Genomic DNA, 18,117 nt, shown 5'->3' on the forward strand with positions numbered 1-18,117 from the left:
TGTAGTTTGCGGTGCGCAATGCACTGTTGAGCCACGAAGGCCAGTCGGGAGCCTCAGGGTTCGGCGATGCATTTGCAGATACGTCACTGCAACTCGCAGTTTCTGGCGCCTCATTGCATTGCGTCATTCAGATGCGAATTGCGCATTTGGCCTGCATCGCAAGTTTGGGGCACTGGGCGATGTTTGCCATTTGCGCGTTTTCAGTGGAAGGTCGAAGTTTGGCGTTTGTCGGCTTGGTGTTGCGCTGCTTGCAGCTGCAGGCGGCAGACTTCGAGTTCACCAATGCGCTCGGTCTGCAACATCAAGAAACCGACAGGTCACGACCCTTCGCTTTACAAACTTAGGAAATGGAAATGTTTCACGGGCCGGACACTTTCGCTGCGCACTGATGATTGAAGAGTACATAGATGTGATATTAGCAGCCTTGTTGGTGCACTACGGCCCGCTACGACATCACTCACTGGCGGTCTCTCGAGCAGCTGAACATTGAAGATTGAAGTGCTCTGACAGTCTCTGCGCCCTTGCGCAATCGCATAAATGTGTGATATGTACACCTACAAAGCTACAAATGCTCCTCCCCTGATCAGCCATCCCCACCCGCTTACGGGTTCATCCATTTCGGTGGAGCTGCGCCCAATTAGCAATCCATCATTAGTCATGTATGGAAGAAGAGCACTCACGATCCAGGATCGGGACAGGGAGGTTGCGCTCGTACTTCGAGCCTGTACAGTGTTGTTAGCATTGCCGTTTCCGCGGCCGTGGCGGATATGTATCCGGAGTATAGCAACGCACCTCCTGGGGCCGTGGGTGGGCGGTATGGGTCGGGGTGCTTCCACTTCTCGAGCAGGTTCTCGGTCTCAGTGATTAGTGCCTGTTCGCAGCTATCAGCGCTGTCCTGTCATATTGTCGTAGTCCTGGCATTGGTGGTATGCGGTGTGGACGGGCTGCGCACCCTCTGCTGTCGCGGCTCTGTGACATTTCTGTTCGCCTCGAAAAGACCGCGGAGGTAGACTGCCTGGCCACGCCAGAGGTATCGGTGGACGCTCCAGTCGAGCGCAAGCTTCAGCGACTGCCTGTAAAGGCTCCTGCGTGTGCGTCAGTCTCTGCGAGCAGCGGGCGGCACAGGCGCGGCGGCGTACAGGACTTGCTTCTTGGAGCTCATGGCGATGGCGGCCCTTCCAGTCGTGTGCGTGGAGGAAGGCGTGTGTGTAATGTGTGGCCGCAATGCCTCGTTGTCGTCGTGGTGCTGCGCGAGCTGTTCGATGTGAGGTGCAGGCTTGGCATTACGGGTTAGCTTTGGAGGTCCATTCTTCCGACTGGACGATCCGAGACGTCAGAACTGGTGCCCTGTTGCAGCTTCAGCAATTCCCTCACAACACCTCTCTCACCTCCTTTCGCGGCTCTTGCCCACCCCATTTGGTTTTTTATTTCCCGAGGTTTGCCGTCTCTCACCCACCATGTCGAGTCAACAGTGTCTCCGCCGCCTGCCCAGCGCAATGCGCTCGTCAGCCCTGCGCGCCGGCGCTCGTTCTGTCACCCGCGCTCCCGCTGCACGCAGCTACTCTGCCATCTCGAGAGCGACTTCTTCTGGCCTCTTGAGCCAGGTATCAAGGTATGCAGTGCCATTGGACGGCATGGAAGCTTAGCTAAGCCGATGTTAGACGACCTGGACAGCTCGCAACACAACGCCTGTGGACTCTCGACCAGACACGAAGCTATGGTGCGTTTCAGCGACGCGCAACATGGCTCAAATGCTAACATTGCTGCAGCCGATGTCACCACGGTCAAGGTTCCCGAGATGGCCGAATCCATTACCGAGGGTACACTGAAGCAATGGTCGAAACGTGAGGAACACCGATGTACATCACGCACGCCAGGGTACTGATAGCATGCAGAGGTCGGTGACTACGTTGAACAGGACGAGGAGATTGCCACCATCGAGACCGACAAGATCGACGTTTCCCTGAACGCGCCCCAGGCCGGTACCATCAAGGAGTTCCTCGTCAACGAGGAGGACACCGTTACCGTCGGACAGGATGTCGTCAAGCTTGAGGTTGGCGGCGCTGCGCCGTCTGGTGGAGAGCAGGCAAAGGAGGAGCCCAAGGAGCCTGCTTCCAAGGACCAGGAGACCGCGTCGCAACCTTCTGGCGAGCAGGAGCAGTCCAAGTCGCAAGAGCAGAAGCAGCCCAAGAAGGAGGAGTCGAAACCCGAGCCCCCCAAGCAAGAGTCAAAGCCTCAGCCACCCAAGCAGCCTGAGCCCAAGAAAGAGTCGAAGCCTGCGCCGAAGGAGGAGTCCAAGCAGGTCCAGTCTGGCAGCCGTGGAGAGAACCGCGTACGTCAGATGGAGTACAAATGCAAGGTTTATGCTAACGAAATAAACAGGTCAAGATGAACCGCATGCGTCTCCGCATTGCTGAGCGCCTAAAGCAGTCGCAGAACACCGCCGCGTCCCTCACAACCTTCAACGAGGTCGACATGTCGTCCATCATGGAGTTCCGCAAGCTCTACAAGGATGAGATCCTCAAGAACAAGGGCGTCAAGCTCGGCTTCATGTCCGCCTTCTCGCGCGCCTGTATCCTTGCCATGCGCGACGTTCCCGCTGTCAACGCCTCCATCGAGGGCCCCAAGGGCGGCGACACCATTGTCTACCGCGACTACGTCGATATCTCCGTCGCCGTTGCCACCGAGAAGGGTCTCGTCACCCCCGTTGTCCGCAACGCCGAGAGCCTTGACATGGTTGGCATCGAGAAGGCCATCGCCGACCTCGGCAAGAAGGCCCGCGATAACAAGCTCACTATCGAGGACATGGCTGGTGGCACATTCACCATCTCCAACGGTGGTGTTTTCGGCTCGCTAATGGGTACACCCATCATCAACCTGCCCCAGACCGCTGTCTTGGGTCTTCACGCCATCAAGGACAAGCCCGTGGCCATCAACGGCAAGGTCGAGATCAGGCCCATGATGTACCTCGCCCTCACATACGACCACAGGCTGCTTGACGGCAGGGAGGCTGTCACTTTCCTTGTCAAGATCAAGGAGTACATTGAGGACCCCAGGAAAATGCTGTTGTAGGGGGGTGGGACGTGTGATCTGAAGTGATATGTAGTTCTCTTTTGTACATTCATGTGGCTTGGGAAGGATGGAGCCGGTCAACAACTGGACAACTGGCATACGTGGAATGAGTTATCTCGAGGTGTATGATTAGTTGGTCAAGTGCATAATGAGCGTTATCTATCCATCCTACATTTGAACCTTTTTGTTCCACTGCTGTGATGTCTTCGCCTCGTTGACTCGCTTACGATGTGTTGGTGTGGACGCTGAGTTATGTTCGCAGATCTCCGATGCGTGCGGTGTGAGCCAGACAACGCACCCAACATAATCTAACCCCCCTACACCTATTGTATGTGATTTCTGTGTACAGATACTGTGTCTTAATTAGAGGTTAGTGTAGTATCCGAATCAACAGTTTCGACGTGTTATCGAAATAGTTCGTTGTCACCTATAGCCTAAAAAGGGTTGGCACAGGTAATGATTGATTCTGCATTTTACGAACTACATGAACATCTTCAAAAAATCAGCACGACCACCACAACGCATAAAATCGCCCAAACGCGCATCAAACCACATAATGAAGCACATAAAGTATGATTCGTAAGATTTTACACGCACCCAGGTCGGGATGCAGAAACTGTCGCGCCCGCAATGATGTAGCCAGGTCAAACAGCACCACAACCAACGCAAGGGGAGGTCAAAGAGCACAAACCGAAGTCTCACATAGCAGAAAGGTTAGCGCACCGCAAGAAAGCCAGGATGGATCATCATCAATTGCAACAGATTCCCTCACAAGGCCTTGTGCATACGTATCTGCTTATGTGCAACGGAGCTAAACGCGTCCGAAGCCTCTTCACCAACACGCAGTAGGACAGCTTACCGACGCCCAGAGACCAGCGAAGTTCGTGAAGATAGTTGTTTCAAAGTCTCCAATCTGAAGGAGACACCGCATGTCAACCTCGACCGCTTGACGTGAACCTTAGGCTTTTGACCGACTTACACAGCTTCTTGTGGATCTTCCAGTGCTTCTTCTGGCAGATCACAGAGTAGTACTTCCGCTCCTTACATCTGGCGCATTGCAGCAGCGCACTTCCGTCTGATCCGTGACGGGTAGAGCACTCAGCACATGCATTGGGGCTGTGAAGCTTGCTACGCAGTTCCTTAATGATGACCGAGTCCGTGGAGTTACCCATACCAGTGTTGAAGATACCACCTGGCCTTATGACGTTTAAGCCCTTGCATCCGAGGCCGTTGAGCTCGTCGTTGGAGTCGTCAGTCATGGCGTTCGTTGTCTCGATAAGACCCTCCGACTCGAAGTCGTAAGGTTCGCCATCCCTGTATCTGTCTGGACCGAAGAGCGCCTTGTGGATCTGCTTGAGGCTTCTGGCATGAGTCCGCCTTCAGTGTAGACGATCTTGAGCATGTCGATGTATGACTCTGGAAGGTGACAGCCAAGTGTCATGGCGCAGGCACCGAGTAGAACATAACCGTAGCATGGGTAGCGGAATAGGTACTCGAGCTGCTGGTCTTGGGAACTGTTTGGGATGGACAGCATCTTGGCCTCTTTGACTTTGACAAAGTCGGCCAGGACTCCCGAGTCAAGGTGTTTGCGCACGACCTCGTGGTGAGAGGCGCCGCCGTAGATGGAGAGGTAGATGCTGTCGACTTCTTTGTCGCTCTGGCCTGCAGCCTTCGCAACAGCCTGCACTCCTACTCAAGCTTAGTGAGGCCCATATCGTGGCCTAGCTCGCTGAGGGTGTCGAAGTCATTGTCCAACTGGAAGAGACCTGAATGACAATTAGTTTTGAATTTGATTCACCACAGCGTTCGCAGTACTGACTTACCGTAGCCCCAGGCACCTATTGTCACTGTTGTAATGAGATTTGTTGACTGTAAGTCAAAGGCAAGCGCGACTACAGAGACTATCGGTGTGGAAGCAGTTTCGGTAGTGTTTGTCTTACTGGCGACAGATGATTGCCTAGACTGCGCGTGTCAAGACTGTACAGTCGAGTGGTATGGTAAGAATGAACTGGACTAGGCAGAAGGCGTCTCCATACGTCATGTAAACACTCGAATTCGCGTTTGTTGTTTGTGAGGAAGGAGCAACCACCGTGTCCCCACGTGGCGGAACCCTTCGTCTTCACCATTTGCACACCTGGTCAAGGCCTTCACAATAGCCCACAGGCACCAATGCATGAGATCAGATCACGAAGTACGTTTGCACAAGCCATAGTTGGGCTGTCGAGGACAGGATCACTGGATGTGTCGCCACGTTACCGAAGCACTGACTATTCGCCACTACGCCAGAGATCGCCTTCACTGGCTCTGTGGACGAGGAGTGGCAAGTTTCTATGTTGTTTCAGCGCTGCGCGACACTGATGCCAGCACAATGGATGTGCAGGTCGTTGTACACACTCTCTATATCAGTAGTCTGATCACATCCAGGCTGCCCTTTCACAATGGATACGCACCGTAACAGCTCTGGGGAACAGGTATCATCTTTTCACCTGTCAAGTTCACAATCAAAGAAGTATTGGGCCGCACCAGAGGAACATCGAATCGTTATAACCACTGCGTCGTGACCTGAGCTATACTGTTCGCACGCTCATATCGAGCTTGTGTAGTTGCAACACTGGTCAACACCTTCTGGCAAGCGCAAATCTTACCACGAACATATCTTCTGAGATCACACCGAGAAAAGTGTGGGCCTGACAAACAACAGTGCAAGTCCACGGCGTAGAGTTTACCATCGCAGGATATATCGCTGTGTCGCCGGTGAAGTCAGCCTCGCTCTTCGTAAACGTATTATTTGGTCCTGAGTCCCCAGAGACCAAACCATGCTTGGAGTCGTCCCTATTCGTATCGCTGGCTTCTCAAGAGCACCGCATGACCTTCTAGTTGCACGCTAGAAGCATTGAACGTCCACGCAAGGAGATCATGCAGATGGGCACTTCAAACGACTCGAAGTATGCTTATGAATATCCCCAATAGCCAGCTGTATACTCACATAAACCCAGAGCCACACCGCCTTCATACGTAGATCATGCGATACCACCAACCTACAAAGCTTCTTCCTACCTACGCTCCCTCCATAAGGGCGACCCAAACGACAAAGTCGATGTGCCGATGATTCACAGTACCCACAAGCTCTCCTTTGGAGACCAGTTGCCCTGGAGCAGTGCCATGAAGACGGGGAAGCGGACTGTGACGACATCAAACACTACGCCAAAGATGAAGAGGGCAAGTACATTGGCACAGAGAAGCCGTATCCGGACTGGCAGCTGGTCTTCGTGCCGAACAAGAGCACACCTGATGATATTCTGCAGCAAGTGAAACCATGCACACCTCGAAGACATGGAAATGTAGCTAACGCAATGGCAGTTGAATGAGTTTATTGATGTCAGGCACGATATCAAACGCTTGCATGAGCGTAACGATCTGAAGCACATTCCAAATTGATAGATAATGCGCACTTTAGTTCAAGTTCTGCGCAGAGAGTTAGCGTATTTGCTTCATAGATATCCCGACGATTTGATTTCGTGCTTCTATCAATACTTAGGTCGTAGCCGAGCGAAGTCTACGTGCGCTCTTGTGAACATGTGCGTACAATTGGATAAGCTGAACATGAGTATTCCGTATCCCGTACTTTCGTTTATGCACTGATGGTGAAGGAACATAGCCAGCTACGCCGAGAAATGCGAGGCGCAGGAAAAGCATGCGTCTAAAGTTTAACCCTAGAGCTTTTGATTTCGACTAACCAGGGAGGGCCTCACACGACTTTCCAACCATCGACAACAAAAGCCTCACATCTTCATTGATGGTACATATAAAATTAAGAGTTCATGTTTAGGCGCCTTGCGACATAGAGTACAGATGTTCGAGATTCTTGGAAGCTCATGGACGCTGCGCTCTTCCCGTATCAAACGCCCTCAAGACCGAGGATGCTACGCTTTGACTTCGTATCAGGAGTTATTCTCGCTCGAATGCTTGTGATCAAGCTCATACAAATGAGCTTCGACCTAGCCAATCCTTCAAGTCTTTGCCCAGCCAGTCTTTGCAAGGCTTCTCCCAAGGCAGCCGGTGCTTTTCGCACTCAGCAACCTCGTGAAAGTTCCACGCAACGAATGTGACGATGCCGAAGGAAGCAATGATGAAGAACACGAGGATGACTACGAGGAGGATTCTGCAGAATGCAGAATAACGTGCATTGCGGGCGCAGAGTGTGTGGTGATGGTGGTGGTGCACCTCGACGATACCGCCTGGATAGGCTGGGGGATTTGCATCAACAACGATACCATATGTAGTTTCGCGGGGCTATGGAGGTGTTAGCGTATAACGTCTATAGCAAGCATGTCTTACTTACAGCCATGTTGTGTGGAGAATGGCGGATATGTTTCTACTATAGAGGCGAAGGACTTTGTGAGAGGGCTCGCACACGTGCGCGTGCACCCCACTCACAGGCGCGACGCGCTCCCGGGGGTCGTGATCACCTCATTGCCACGTTGTTCGCAGCGAGTCCAACGAACCCCTTTTTTGCGCAGCAACTTGTATCAACGTTCAGCGGTACTGTCCAGTCGCATCATAGCTGAGCTACTACGCGTGCGGCGCCTGTGATGATCACGCGGTCTGTCCCTATCGCCTCGATTCTTTGCTAAGGGAGCTCCGCAAGCAACGTCAGCACAGCTCCTGCACAGCGCCTGCAGAAGATCCTTGGGCGCATATCGGCAGATTGGTTCCGTCATCGATATCGTATTATGCTGGTAGTTGTACACGGCTTCAGAATTCAGATGCTGCGTTGCTGACCATCTTCAATTTTCTAGAACCCCTAGCTGCTTGGTCAGGAAGTACGAAGCGCTCGGCCGCTGAGGCTCTTCGGAGCAAGCCGACGATAGTCCATGTTAGATTTCTGCCCTGACTACTACGGTACCGCTGCCGTGTGGTACGAGAGGGCACGGGAATTGTCGTGACTCCCGAAAGTGGGTCTCGCGTGGCCTCTAGTCCTCAACGACCATCATGAATCAGCATAAAAGTTCTGCCGACCTGGAGACTTTGCGGAGCCCCGAAGTGGAGTTGCAAGAAAATTGGATACAGTCGAGACCCTTCTCCACCTCCCGTGAACATCAGCAGAACATCAGCAACGACCACTGTCTATCAAGAACGCTTTACACATCGCCTGATGCTTGTTTCTGCTGGTGCGAATTTTGCCCAGGAGATCATGACAGTTACCCAAACCTCGATCGCTCTGAAGGCCAGAGTATGTCCATAGTACTGCCGTTACAAAAGCTTCGCCAGTTCCGATCGCTGTGGGTCCTTGATCGCATGTACGGCTTCTTACCATAAAGAGTATGATAACTCCTTCAGCATCTTGGAAAGTCAGTTTGCGCTCGCTTGGCACTGCCTTCCGGAGTTAGCGCCTTGCAATTGCTGCAGAGCGCACACGAATCGCTGTTTCTGTGTCGTCGAAGGTTGCATGCGAAGGCAGTCTCTACACACGCTTTGTACGATGCAGTCCGTCAACATGTCAGTCAGTAGCCACGCGTTGAACGTGTATAAGGAACCGCGATGGTTACGGGTCTGATCGGCGACCACGCCTCATGGATGCTGCCTATGCTTTTTCTGGGCGCGCCCGGAAATCAGCACACCAAAACAGTCGCCTTGCCGCGGAACTTTGTATACGGCAATGCGACAGAAAAATCTTCATAAACTTGTGGCTTGCAAACATAAAAATACCCTACAGCTTCTGACAAGGAGTCTGCTAATGGGAGCACGGCGCGGAGGTTACAAACCCCTTTGTGGTGGGGTGCCTACCCCAGATGCAGACATTCAGGACCGTTGGTGACACGCATGTGATGGCGGTTGATTTGCCCCCATCATTCGTTCACTGTCGCTCCGTCATGTGCTCCTTCTCCTATGGCTTGCTTCTTCATCGCGGATCGGAAATCTGCGCCCGGAAGTCATGCAGCGGTCAACGCTTTACGCCATTCGCTCGTTGTCGTCCCGGGAGTACCTATGACCGCCTGACAACAAGGTTCTCCAGATACGCCGCACGGATGTGAACAACAAAAGGGATGGTGACTACAATGCCAACGGCGCCACCATTGCTTGTGAACACCACAGCTTGTTTGATTGTGAAAATAGAAGCGGTTGCGGCTAGTTCTTGGTGTGACAAGCTGACGAGGAAGCGAACTATCTGAAATTGACCATGAGACAGGCATGTGGTACGAGGCGGCCACTGATTCGAGCTTCGATGCAACGGCCATCACCATTGGAGACTTTTATCCCCAGCTTTTGATCCAGACCCTGGCGTGTCAGAGACGCCATCCAATCAATACTCCTGTTAGGTATTGGCGTACCATCCTGGTAACGGAGACACACCACCACGCACGCGGTTGTTAAGGCGGGATGCACCTGCCACGCTTTATCCAGCTTCGAGCATCGCACAAGCTCTCGCGAGGATGTACAAGGCCATTTCCAAACTCAGGGCGCGGTGAATCCTACACACAAAGATTTATTGACTATCAGAAGCAGTGAATGTTGGCCTAGACACACAGCACTGGCGCGTTGTGGCTTACCGCACCCGGCATTCATAGTTATGACCGACCGTCGCCATGACAAAGCTAAAAGACATTTTACGGTCATTCGTTGCTTCCATGTAAGCCAAGTGCAGGGGCTAGGTGGCTGGGCGCCAGCTTCGAACAAAACGGCACGGCATGTGATGCTTTTATGAAAGCGCGATTTAGCGTTGAGTTCACTCGAGAGTCCGAACTTTCATTCGCTCATGCACGCCGCCTCGGTTGGTTGCAGGGGTCCTAACAGAACCTGCAGCTAAGAACTGGCTTCGGGTGATGCTTGGAGGATTTGGCGGCCCCAGATTCGTTCTCCGGTCAATCGATAACCCGCATCCCGGACCGACTGTTGGATTTCCGCTTCACATGAAGAGATTCGAGTTTACAGGCCGCGCATCGCAAGCGACAACACAAGAGAAGGACAAGGCGTGATCATGCTGTTCCTGCAGTCTCAGTCATGTGCGCAGGTTGCCTTTCACTAGGCTGAGCGAGAGGCTTGTGGGGAAAAGCGACAAGCCCTTCTAGAAGTGAGATGCGGAGTAGCATCCATATCGAGTATAGGCTGAAATGTGCAATGTTACTCTACCCATCCACTAGAAGCCACTCGCATGCACCGTGCTTGCTGTATTACTGCTCCTTGGGATCGACATTAAAAGCTGGGGTCCTGCGCAGTTCCAAAGACATCCCCAGCTTTCACTCACCCTCGCTGCGCGGGACTCCTCTTCCTGATCGAAGAGCCTCATATATCTTGTCACCCCACCTTACCACATAACCAACTACACTACAACAGCAATCATGCCTGGTGGTGGAGCTGTCCCCGTCACCGGTACCTCCGATGTCAACCGCGTTGAGGCCCCCGTCACCGTTCGTGCCTACCTGATCGTTGCTTTCGCAGCTTTCGGTGGTATCTTCTTCGGATATGATACCGGTTGGATGGGTGGTGTCCTTAACATGGACTACTTCATCAAGCAGTACACTGGCTACGACTACCCCGATGTTTGGAACCCTGACGCCACTGCCGACCAGATCAAGACATACCGCAACGAATTCTTCAGTGTTCCATCGTGGCAACAATCTCTGACCACCTCCATTCTCTCTGCCGGTACCTTCTTCGGTGCTATCATCGCCGGTGACCTTGCCGACTTCATCGGTCGTCGCATGACCATCATTCTGGGTTGCGTAATCTTCTCTGTCGGTGGTATCCTCGAGACTGCCTCCACTGGTCTCAACGTCATGGTCGCGGGTCGTCTCATCGCTGGTTTCGGTGTTGGTTTCATCTCCGCCATCGTCATTCTGTAAGTCACTTACGAACATCATGTCTCAACGCAGCCACTAACAAGAACAGGTACATGTCTGAGATCGCTCCTCGCAAGGTCCGTGGTGCCGTTGTTGCTGGTTACCAGTTCTGCATTACCATTGGTATCCTGCTCGCCAACTGCGTTGTCTACGGCACTCAGAACCGCCGCGACACTGGCTCTTACCGTATTCCTATCGCCGTGCAGTTCCTCTGGGCCATCATCCTGGCTGTCGGTCTTGCTCTACTCCCTGAGTCTCCTCGTTACTGGGTCAAGAAGGGCAAGCTTGACAAGGCTGCTCACGCTCTTGGCCGCGTTCGTGGCCAGCCCCTTGACTCCGAGTACATCCAGGATGAACTTGCTGAGATCATTGCCAACCACGAGTACGAGATGTCCGTCGTTCCCCAGACCAGCTACCTCGGGTCCTGGATGTCTTGTTTCGAGGGCAAGATCACCAACCCTGCCTCCAACAAGCGCCGCACCATCCTCGGTATCTGTATGCAGATGATGCAGCAGCTTACCGGTATTAACTTTATCTTCTATTTTTAAGTAGTCCCAAAAGCCATAGATTTCGAGGTGTTGGTGTGCTAATATCCTGTAGTGGCCCTGTCTTCTTCCAGCAGCTCGGATCCATCAGCAACCCCTTCCTCATCTCCCTCGTCACCACCCTCGTCAACGTGCTTTCTACACCCGCTTCCTTCGTAATGGTTGAGAAGATCGGTCGCCGACGTATCCTCATCTTCGGTGCCGCTGGTATGGTCATCATGCAGTTCATCGTTGGTGCTATTGGTGCCACAGCTGGCAAGAACACTGCCGACCATCCCGCCAACCCCAACGCTACCCGCGCCATGATTGCCTTTATCTGCTTGAACATCTCCGTCTTCGCCACTACCTGGGGTCCCGCTGCCTGGATCGTCATTGGTGAGATCTTCCCGCTCACCATCCGTTCGCGCGGTGTCGGTCTGTCCACTGCCTCTAACTGGTATGTACTATTGTAATCCATGCTAATCCTTGAGGTACGATACTGATTCCTTGTAGGTTCTGGAACTGCATCATCGGTGTCATTACCCCCTACCTGGTCGCTGACCGTGCCGACTCTGCTCGTCTCGGTTCCAACGTCTTCTTCATGTGGGGCGGTCTCTGCTGCATCTCTTTCTTCTTCGCCTACTTCCTCGTTCCTGAGACCAAGGGTCTTACTCTCGAGCAGGTCGACAAGATGCTTGAGGAGTCTACTCCCCGCACCTCTCGCAAGTGGAAGCCTCACAGCACCTTCGCTTCCGAGATGCACCTTGGCGAGAAGCATATCGAGATTCCAGTCGGCACCGATAACGTTGCTGCCAAGACTGCGACTACCGTTTAAGTCGCCACTGGGTGTCCATCAAGAGTTTGTAGGAGTGGTGAGCTCTCAACACTTATCACTTCTGCGACGAGGCGGAATACGACTATGATTACATATATTGAATGAGGACAAGATGTGGTAATGACTGGCTGTGTCAATTACACTGAGTGTGATTGCATATGTCCGTAGGAAATATATACCCGGGGCCAATTATTGTTGGTACCATCCCTGCCTCGCTTCCCGCTTACCCAAAACTTGCGCTGTCCTTCACCTTCACTTCACCTCTGCAAGCCCCAATCTTCTGACAAGCACTCGCAATTGTCCTAACTTTTGCAGCTCACATCCTTCACTAAGCATGACAACAAAGATGGCTGACGCCGCTCTGATCGACAAGAACTTCTCCAAACGCCTCGACAGGGCCTATGACTACTTCGACAGCGACCGTCTCGAAGACTGCCTCCTCCAAGCCAGAGAGATCCTCGATGATAGCGCCTGTCCCAGGTACCACCGCATGAAGACACTCATCCTACTCGGAGGTGTCCTTGGCGACTGGTACGAAGCAAAGAAATGTCACAGACGCAGAAGCATTGTGGAAGGCTACGCGATGCTGGCATCCTGAGGGTGAAGACGAGGCTACCGAGAAGCACATGAAGGAGATACACGAGGAACTGAGTGATCTGGAGCATATGCTGCAGAAGGATGAACCACAACCTTCGAATAAGGATGAGGGCGCTGAGAGTATCGAAATATAGGACGAGCATGACGAGCGCGACGGGGAGGACGAAAGTATGAGGGCTATGGTGAAGGTGACTCTGAGTAGGCGGGAAATTCCGACATGAGCAATGATGAATTCGTACTGCCCACCATTGCTGTTGCCACTCCTGCCGAGGAGAAGATTGCCGCAAATCCAGCTGATGACAAGACAAACACGTATCTGACTTAAGGAACGCAAGGTACGTGCTTTCTCATACGTAAGTTGCCACCTCGTCCTATGGTACCTGACTACTGCGACAGAAGAAGCAGGCGCTGGTTGAAGATCGATATGAATGCAGCTGCTCCCTCATGATCACAAGACACAGTTGGGCTGGTTCGTCCATTGCCTGCACGGGTTGCCACGCCCTCGCTAGCGCTGGCGCAGCCAAAGTTACGAATGTGCCACACGTCAAACTGTGGATCCCTGTACACAACATGTGTATGAGCCAATGAACACTCCTATGGGGCGCAGGTTGCAACGCGCCGCGTCGGCAACATAATAGCTGCCTACAAGAGTAGTACGAGGGGAGTGCTGTTGTGACAATGTGGAATGCCTCGCTCTCGCCAGCGTAGACTCTCCAAGGATTTCGTTCCCCGCCTTCAAAGACAGTGATTGTGCTGAGAGACAATGATAGAGAACGACCTACTTGCTGTCCCAACGTCTAACATCAATGTCACACCTAGGTTATGAATCTCCCACCCACGGCGTTACTGTGGGCAGAGACAATGTAGCAGTCGGGCTCTCATCAATCTTCCGAACTCATTATCACGACCTGTACCTGCCTCACACCAAGTGACCGACCTCCAAACAACGCGCACGAGGTACGCGTGCAACACTCCACGATCCACAGTCCACAGGATCGGTACCCTCCGTGATACAGTGTCTCGCATCCGTACCACTCACCAGGCCCGGACCTGCTTCTCGTGTAGCCAGCCATATCAGCCGCTAGCCATCCAGTACTTCAGCTTGGTCCAAGAAGGTCGGCATCCATTCCCGTCGACGTGTGTCTAGTAATGGGCAACAAGTGAGGCAAACGTTCATTCGTAAGGCCATGCCGATCTCCCGGACATGGTATGAGGTGCAGAGCTATCTAAGCCACCAAGGTATCGTACACCATCTCATCGAAAACACAAGATGCAACGCCAGACTTTCTATGCCCTGCTTCGGTTCTGCTCGCGCAGGAAGACTTCTACATCTTGATCTTTGCTCGCATCGATCTGCCTATCTAGCTGCTGCTCTTCAGGGCTCTTGGTTCGTGTGGGTTCTACAACCTCGTCTTTTTTCTTGTCTGCATTGCCTGATACAGCGCCAGTCACAGCGTCAGCAACGGATGATACAGTCGAAGTGACGTATCCTGAGGCCTGAGCAGCTACGTTCTGCGCCTGCTCGAGATAGCCTGGTGCAGGAGGCTCTTCGCGTTCGGGAAGTGGAATCTCCTTCGGCGCCTGACCGACTGTGTTTGGCTCCATCGTTACTGTCTTATCGCCGTACCCATGATCATTTACGGCTGCCTGTGGTGTACCTTCTGTAAGCTGGCCTGCAGCATGTGTCTGATTTTGTTGCTCGTAGCGTGCCTCCGAAGTGCCCTCGCGAATAGGTAACTCTGTCTGTGCAGGGGTAGACGAGGGCGCTGTACTGGCTGCAGCCACATTCGGTGATTGGTGTGTCTCAGATGGCAAGGGCAAGTCAGACGGAGGTGACTGTTCGGTTGTCGAGTCGTCTACATCCGGAGGGTGAGTTGCGGTGCCTACAGTTGTGAGAGGATTGCCGAGCTCGTGCGCGGGTATATTAGCCACTGGCTTGGTCTTGTAGCCCACAGGGTTCGGTATGGTGAAAACAAGTTCTCGGCGAGGTTGACCATTCTGTCGTCCTACTGCCCAGGCTTGCATCTCGCCATTTTGCCCCTTCTCCCACTTCACAGGTCCAACAGGCAGTGTTTTCTTGCCGTTCTGCATGCGTGGCTTCTCCCACTTAACGGCAGCCTCGATCTCTGGCTCAAGGTTCGGCATCTGGGTCCACTCGAAATCTAGTCCACCTCCATACTTTTTGGGGATGTTGTCGTGGTCGATGTACTCGGAAAGCGTAGCATAGACGTTGGCTGGCGACAATATGAAGATCTTGGAAACAGTGATAGGGTCAAACCAACGCTTGACCCAGCCCCAGACGGTAGGAAAGAAGCCGGGTGCACCGACAATGAAAATACGGTCGAGGGTCTCAGGGTAGTGGGCTGTGGCCAAAACGGATGCATCCTGCATGTGGCTCTTCAGGTTCCAGAACTGCTTCAGCCCAACGTTGCTGATATCCACAATGTTGTTGCTCTGCGAAATGGGCGTCTCAGGGTGCGGACGTTTGACCATCGAGCACAGAGGTGTGACAAAACGAGTGAGCGATTCGTATAGGGCGAATAAACGAAGATTCTTTGTTGCGACCTTGGGCGATGTTGTCCTTGCCTTAGCAAGGGCCTTCTCGTACGCAGAAATGTTCTTGGAGTTCAGAGGAGCGACCTCGAACAGGTACAGCGGAATGCCGCGTTTGTCGCGTCGGCCGAGCCATTGGGGATACTATGTGTAGCTGTCAGACACAACGCTGCGCGTGCGGGGAAAGAGGAGAAGATACCAGTTGGCGTGTCTGCTCATACTCTTCAACCTCGATAGTCTCGAACAGGTCGACGATGTTCTGGTCTTTGCGCCAGTCCTCGGTGTCCTTGAACTGCTTAAAGGCATCTTGCGGCACGAAGCGACGCGCGCGCAAGAATCGACTGCATGTTGTTAGCGCCCCGCCGGTACGCTTCAAAGTTCCCAAAAGCAAGCGTACAGCATCGTCTCGTCATCATGGCTGGCTTCGGTTGTTTCTGTGGCGGGCGTGTAGTAGCCTTGCTCCTGTGCAAGCTTCTCAAATGCTTCCAGCTGTGCTTGCTGGTTCTGTGAAAGATGCGCCAAGTGCCCAGCAGGGTATTGCATCGATTCAACTCTGGTAAGCTCCGCCATGTTTGTGTGTCGTGTATGAAGGTCAGAGGAGCGATGATTGTCCAGGAGAGAACATCAGAGGGGAAACGATTAGATGTAAGTAATATTTCGCGTCATCGTATTTAGCTATGAGCGCTCTGCGGCGGGTAACGGCAGTGATGTCAGCTAGCGCTTGAAGGACCGAACTGCAGTCGGCCTTGCGGCGTGCGAGATTCGCGACGCCGAACAGTCCGGACTAAAAGAGGCCGTGATAAATCTGCGGATGAGTTTTACTGTGAGTGCGCGATGGCAAGCTCTGGCCGTGAGGAGGTTATTGTTCTCAATGAAAGTCAATTTTTTGATCCCGGAGCATCCGGACAATGCTATGATGGTTTTCAAAATACCTTGAACATCACGTGCACTAGTGAGGGGTAACTTTGAATCTCAACGGCATCACACCTAAGCTCAGCCATATAGTGGTCGGCCACATATAGTGATCGGCCACCCCACCACAACGCGTTACCTAGCATTCAACACGCTATACTATCAACACCACCTACTCAAAATGGATGCCTGTGAAGTTGCTATACAATCTGCTGTCAGCAATCTTGAAGCTGGTGTTTTTCAAGTCAGCAGAAGGCTGCTAAGGCCTATGGTGTTCCCTGATCTAGGCTGGCAAATGGGTAGGGGTTAGGTCAGGGTTGGGTTGCTTTACATAAGACCCTAACCCTGACCTAACCCAAAATTGGAGACAACCCATACCTGTTACAATCAAAGGGCAAGCCGCAACAACACTGAACAAACAGGACTACGCAACAATACAAGAGGATCAAAGGACCTGTAGTATTGATTGACCCAAGCAGTGGGCCACATCAGCAATACTCAGTATGATCATCACTCTCAGTTGAGCAACTCAAGCAACCGGAGCAGTGAGGCTGCGTGTTGAGGTTGTGTCTTAAGCAAAGCTTGTAGGCACTAGTGTGAGAGGGGGCCAGCTGGGGATACCAACTGCTCTCTGAGATGGAAGGATTGGTGGAAGGATGGTTCAGGCTTGTTGGAGATAAGGGTGTAGAAGAGAACAAGTGTGGGGATACCACAAGTGGTAAAAGGGATAAGTGATAAAGAAGGGATCAAGTGTGGGGATACCACTAAGGATCAGTGAGGAGTGAGTTGAGGAATGAATTGAAAGGTGAATTGAATTGAGTTGCAAGCATGAGTGAGAACTGTCTAGAGGTGGGAAGTGTAACGCCTTTGACCAAAAGCACTCCGATAACGTGTAGCCCCTGCAGGACTCAGCACACCGCTCTCCTTCCTGTTGCTAACTACCTCCGTGTCACCTAGACATGGGTAGTTCCGTTTCCCCTACGAACTGTATATTTAATCTGTCCGACACAGTCGTTAGATAGAGTAGTTTTCCTGTATCCTTTCGTACAAGACCTATAAGTGTAGGGAATTCAATCCTAGTGTTCTCAACGTCCCAGCACTCCCATATGCCTCGCAGTGGACTCACACTTACTTCGGACATCTGTTGAAGTTGTGTCTTAAGCAAAGCTCGTAGACACTATTCGGTTGGTTCTCGGGGATGAGCAGAGGTACAGAAAGCCGTTGGGGGTTGGTTATCACTGAGCGAGCTTGGAGCGGCAGAGGTTTGACCGTGATAAATCGCTGTGATAAATCGCCGTGATAATCAGGGGGTAGTCGTCTAATCAAAGACCATGGCAACTGGTTGCAATGAGTAGTACAGAGTATACTGATTGATTGATTGATTGATTGATTGGTTTAACGTCCTATCTGAGTCTAAGACTATGGAAGACAAGAGGAGCAGTAGCTCCTCTGGTAATGCAAGGATTTAGTTACATGAGAGTGAGGTCAATGGAGGTACAAGGGATGGTGAGGGCTCAGGCCCAGAGCAAAGATGCTGGAAACAAAAGAAGTACAAAACAAACAAACAAAGGAAAGAGAAGCTGTTATAGCATGCCTATGCTAGGTCTTCTGAAGACTGCCCAAGATGCCACCTCTTTGTGCCAACCTTGGTCCTGCTGATGAAGTCCAAGGTGGCCTTGATGCCTTGCTTGGTGTGGAGGAGGAGAGGGAGAGTCAGCTGTACCTTCCCAAGACTATCCTGCAGGATTTTCCGGTCTGTGTTCAGCCACTTGCAGCTCAGGAG

The 18,117-nt window shown here is 52.4% G+C and overlaps 8 protein-coding genes across 8 annotated transcripts; 4 read left to right on the forward strand and 4 right to left on the reverse strand.

The window, feature by feature from the left end:
- Nucleotides 1-382: 382 nt before the first annotated feature.
- BU25DRAFT_376116 (uncharacterized protein) lies at nt 383-1,260 on the reverse strand. The gene is made up of 5 exons (XM_033704111.1): nt 1,140-1,260; nt 953-1,085; nt 793-871; nt 681-722; nt 383-627 (listed from the first exon to the last, which is right to left on the reverse strand). Exons 1-5 carry the CDS (start codon nt 1,160-1,162, stop codon nt 602-604), a joined length of 303 nt encoding a protein of 100 aa, XP_033557661.1. The 5' UTR covers nt 1,163-1,260; the 3' UTR covers nt 383-601.
- Nucleotides 1,261-1,400: 140 nt separating this feature from the next.
- On the forward strand, nt 1,401-3,237 carry BU25DRAFT_414471 (dihydrolipoamide succinyltransferase). The gene is made up of 5 exons (XM_033707295.1): nt 1,401-1,612; nt 1,662-1,720; nt 1,770-1,844; nt 1,896-2,332; nt 2,383-3,237. The coding sequence occupies exons 1-5, from the start codon at nt 1,458-1,460 to the stop codon at nt 3,070-3,072; spliced, it is 1,416 nt and encodes a 471-aa protein (XP_033557662.1). The 5' UTR covers nt 1,401-1,457; the 3' UTR covers nt 3,073-3,237.
- A 262-nt stretch (nt 3,238-3,499) lies between these two features.
- BU25DRAFT_434264 (uncharacterized protein) lies at nt 3,500-5,282 on the reverse strand (the record flags this gene model as incomplete). The annotated part of the gene is made up of 6 exons (XM_033708851.1): nt 3,500-3,564; nt 4,052-4,424; nt 4,463-4,727; nt 4,766-4,838; nt 4,896-4,919; nt 5,234-5,282. The coding sequence occupies 6 exons, from the start codon at nt 5,280-5,282 to the stop codon at nt 3,500-3,502; spliced, it is 849 nt and encodes a 282-aa protein (XP_033557663.1).
- A 981-nt stretch (nt 5,283-6,263) lies between these two features.
- On the forward strand, nt 6,264-6,440 carry BU25DRAFT_350344 (uncharacterized protein; the record flags this gene model as incomplete). Its single annotated transcript, XM_033703298.1, has 1 exon — nt 6,264-6,440. A coding segment is annotated over one exon (177 nt), but the record flags the coding sequence as incomplete, so codon positions are not given.
- Nucleotides 6,441-6,775: 335 nt separating this feature from the next.
- BU25DRAFT_179715 (uncharacterized protein) lies at nt 6,776-7,510 on the reverse strand. The gene is made up of 2 exons (XM_033700905.1): nt 7,415-7,510; nt 6,776-7,365 (listed from the first exon to the last, which is right to left on the reverse strand). Exons 1-2 carry the CDS (start codon nt 7,418-7,420, stop codon nt 7,051-7,053), a joined length of 321 nt encoding a protein of 106 aa, XP_033557665.1. The 5' UTR covers nt 7,421-7,510; the 3' UTR covers nt 6,776-7,050.
- A 2,813-nt stretch (nt 7,511-10,323) lies between these two features.
- Nucleotides 10,324-12,752, forward strand: BU25DRAFT_494412 (general substrate transporter). Its single transcript, XM_033711779.1, has 4 exons — nt 10,324-10,912; nt 10,963-11,457; nt 11,514-11,894; nt 11,951-12,752. Exons 1-4 carry the CDS (start codon nt 10,413-10,415, stop codon nt 12,270-12,272), a joined length of 1,698 nt encoding a protein of 565 aa, XP_033557666.1. The 5' UTR covers nt 10,324-10,412; the 3' UTR covers nt 12,273-12,752.
- On the forward strand, nt 12,401-13,250 carry BU25DRAFT_414477 (uncharacterized protein). The gene has a single exon (XM_033707296.1). It carries the CDS (start codon nt 12,619-12,621, stop codon nt 12,868-12,870), a length of 252 nt encoding a protein of 83 aa, XP_033557667.1. The 5' UTR covers nt 12,401-12,618; the 3' UTR covers nt 12,871-13,250.
- Nucleotides 13,251-14,025: 775 nt separating this feature from the next.
- Nucleotides 14,026-16,112, reverse strand: BU25DRAFT_179706 (CRAL/TRIO domain-containing protein). Its single transcript, XM_033700904.1, has 3 exons — nt 15,820-16,112; nt 15,622-15,763; nt 14,026-15,566 (listed from the first exon to the last, which is right to left on the reverse strand). Exons 1-3 carry the CDS (start codon nt 15,990-15,992, stop codon nt 14,157-14,159), a joined length of 1,725 nt encoding a protein of 574 aa, XP_033557668.1. The 5' UTR covers nt 15,993-16,112; the 3' UTR covers nt 14,026-14,156.
- Between the last annotated feature and the right edge of the window lie 2,005 nt (nt 16,113-18,117).

Source organism: Macroventuria anomochaeta (assembly GCF_010093625.1).
Source record: "Macroventuria anomochaeta strain CBS 525.71 unplaced genomic scaffold BU25scaffold_37, whole genome shotgun sequence".
In the NCBI taxonomy this organism is placed as follows: domain Eukaryota; kingdom Fungi; phylum Ascomycota; class Dothideomycetes; order Pleosporales; family Didymellaceae; genus Macroventuria; species Macroventuria anomochaeta.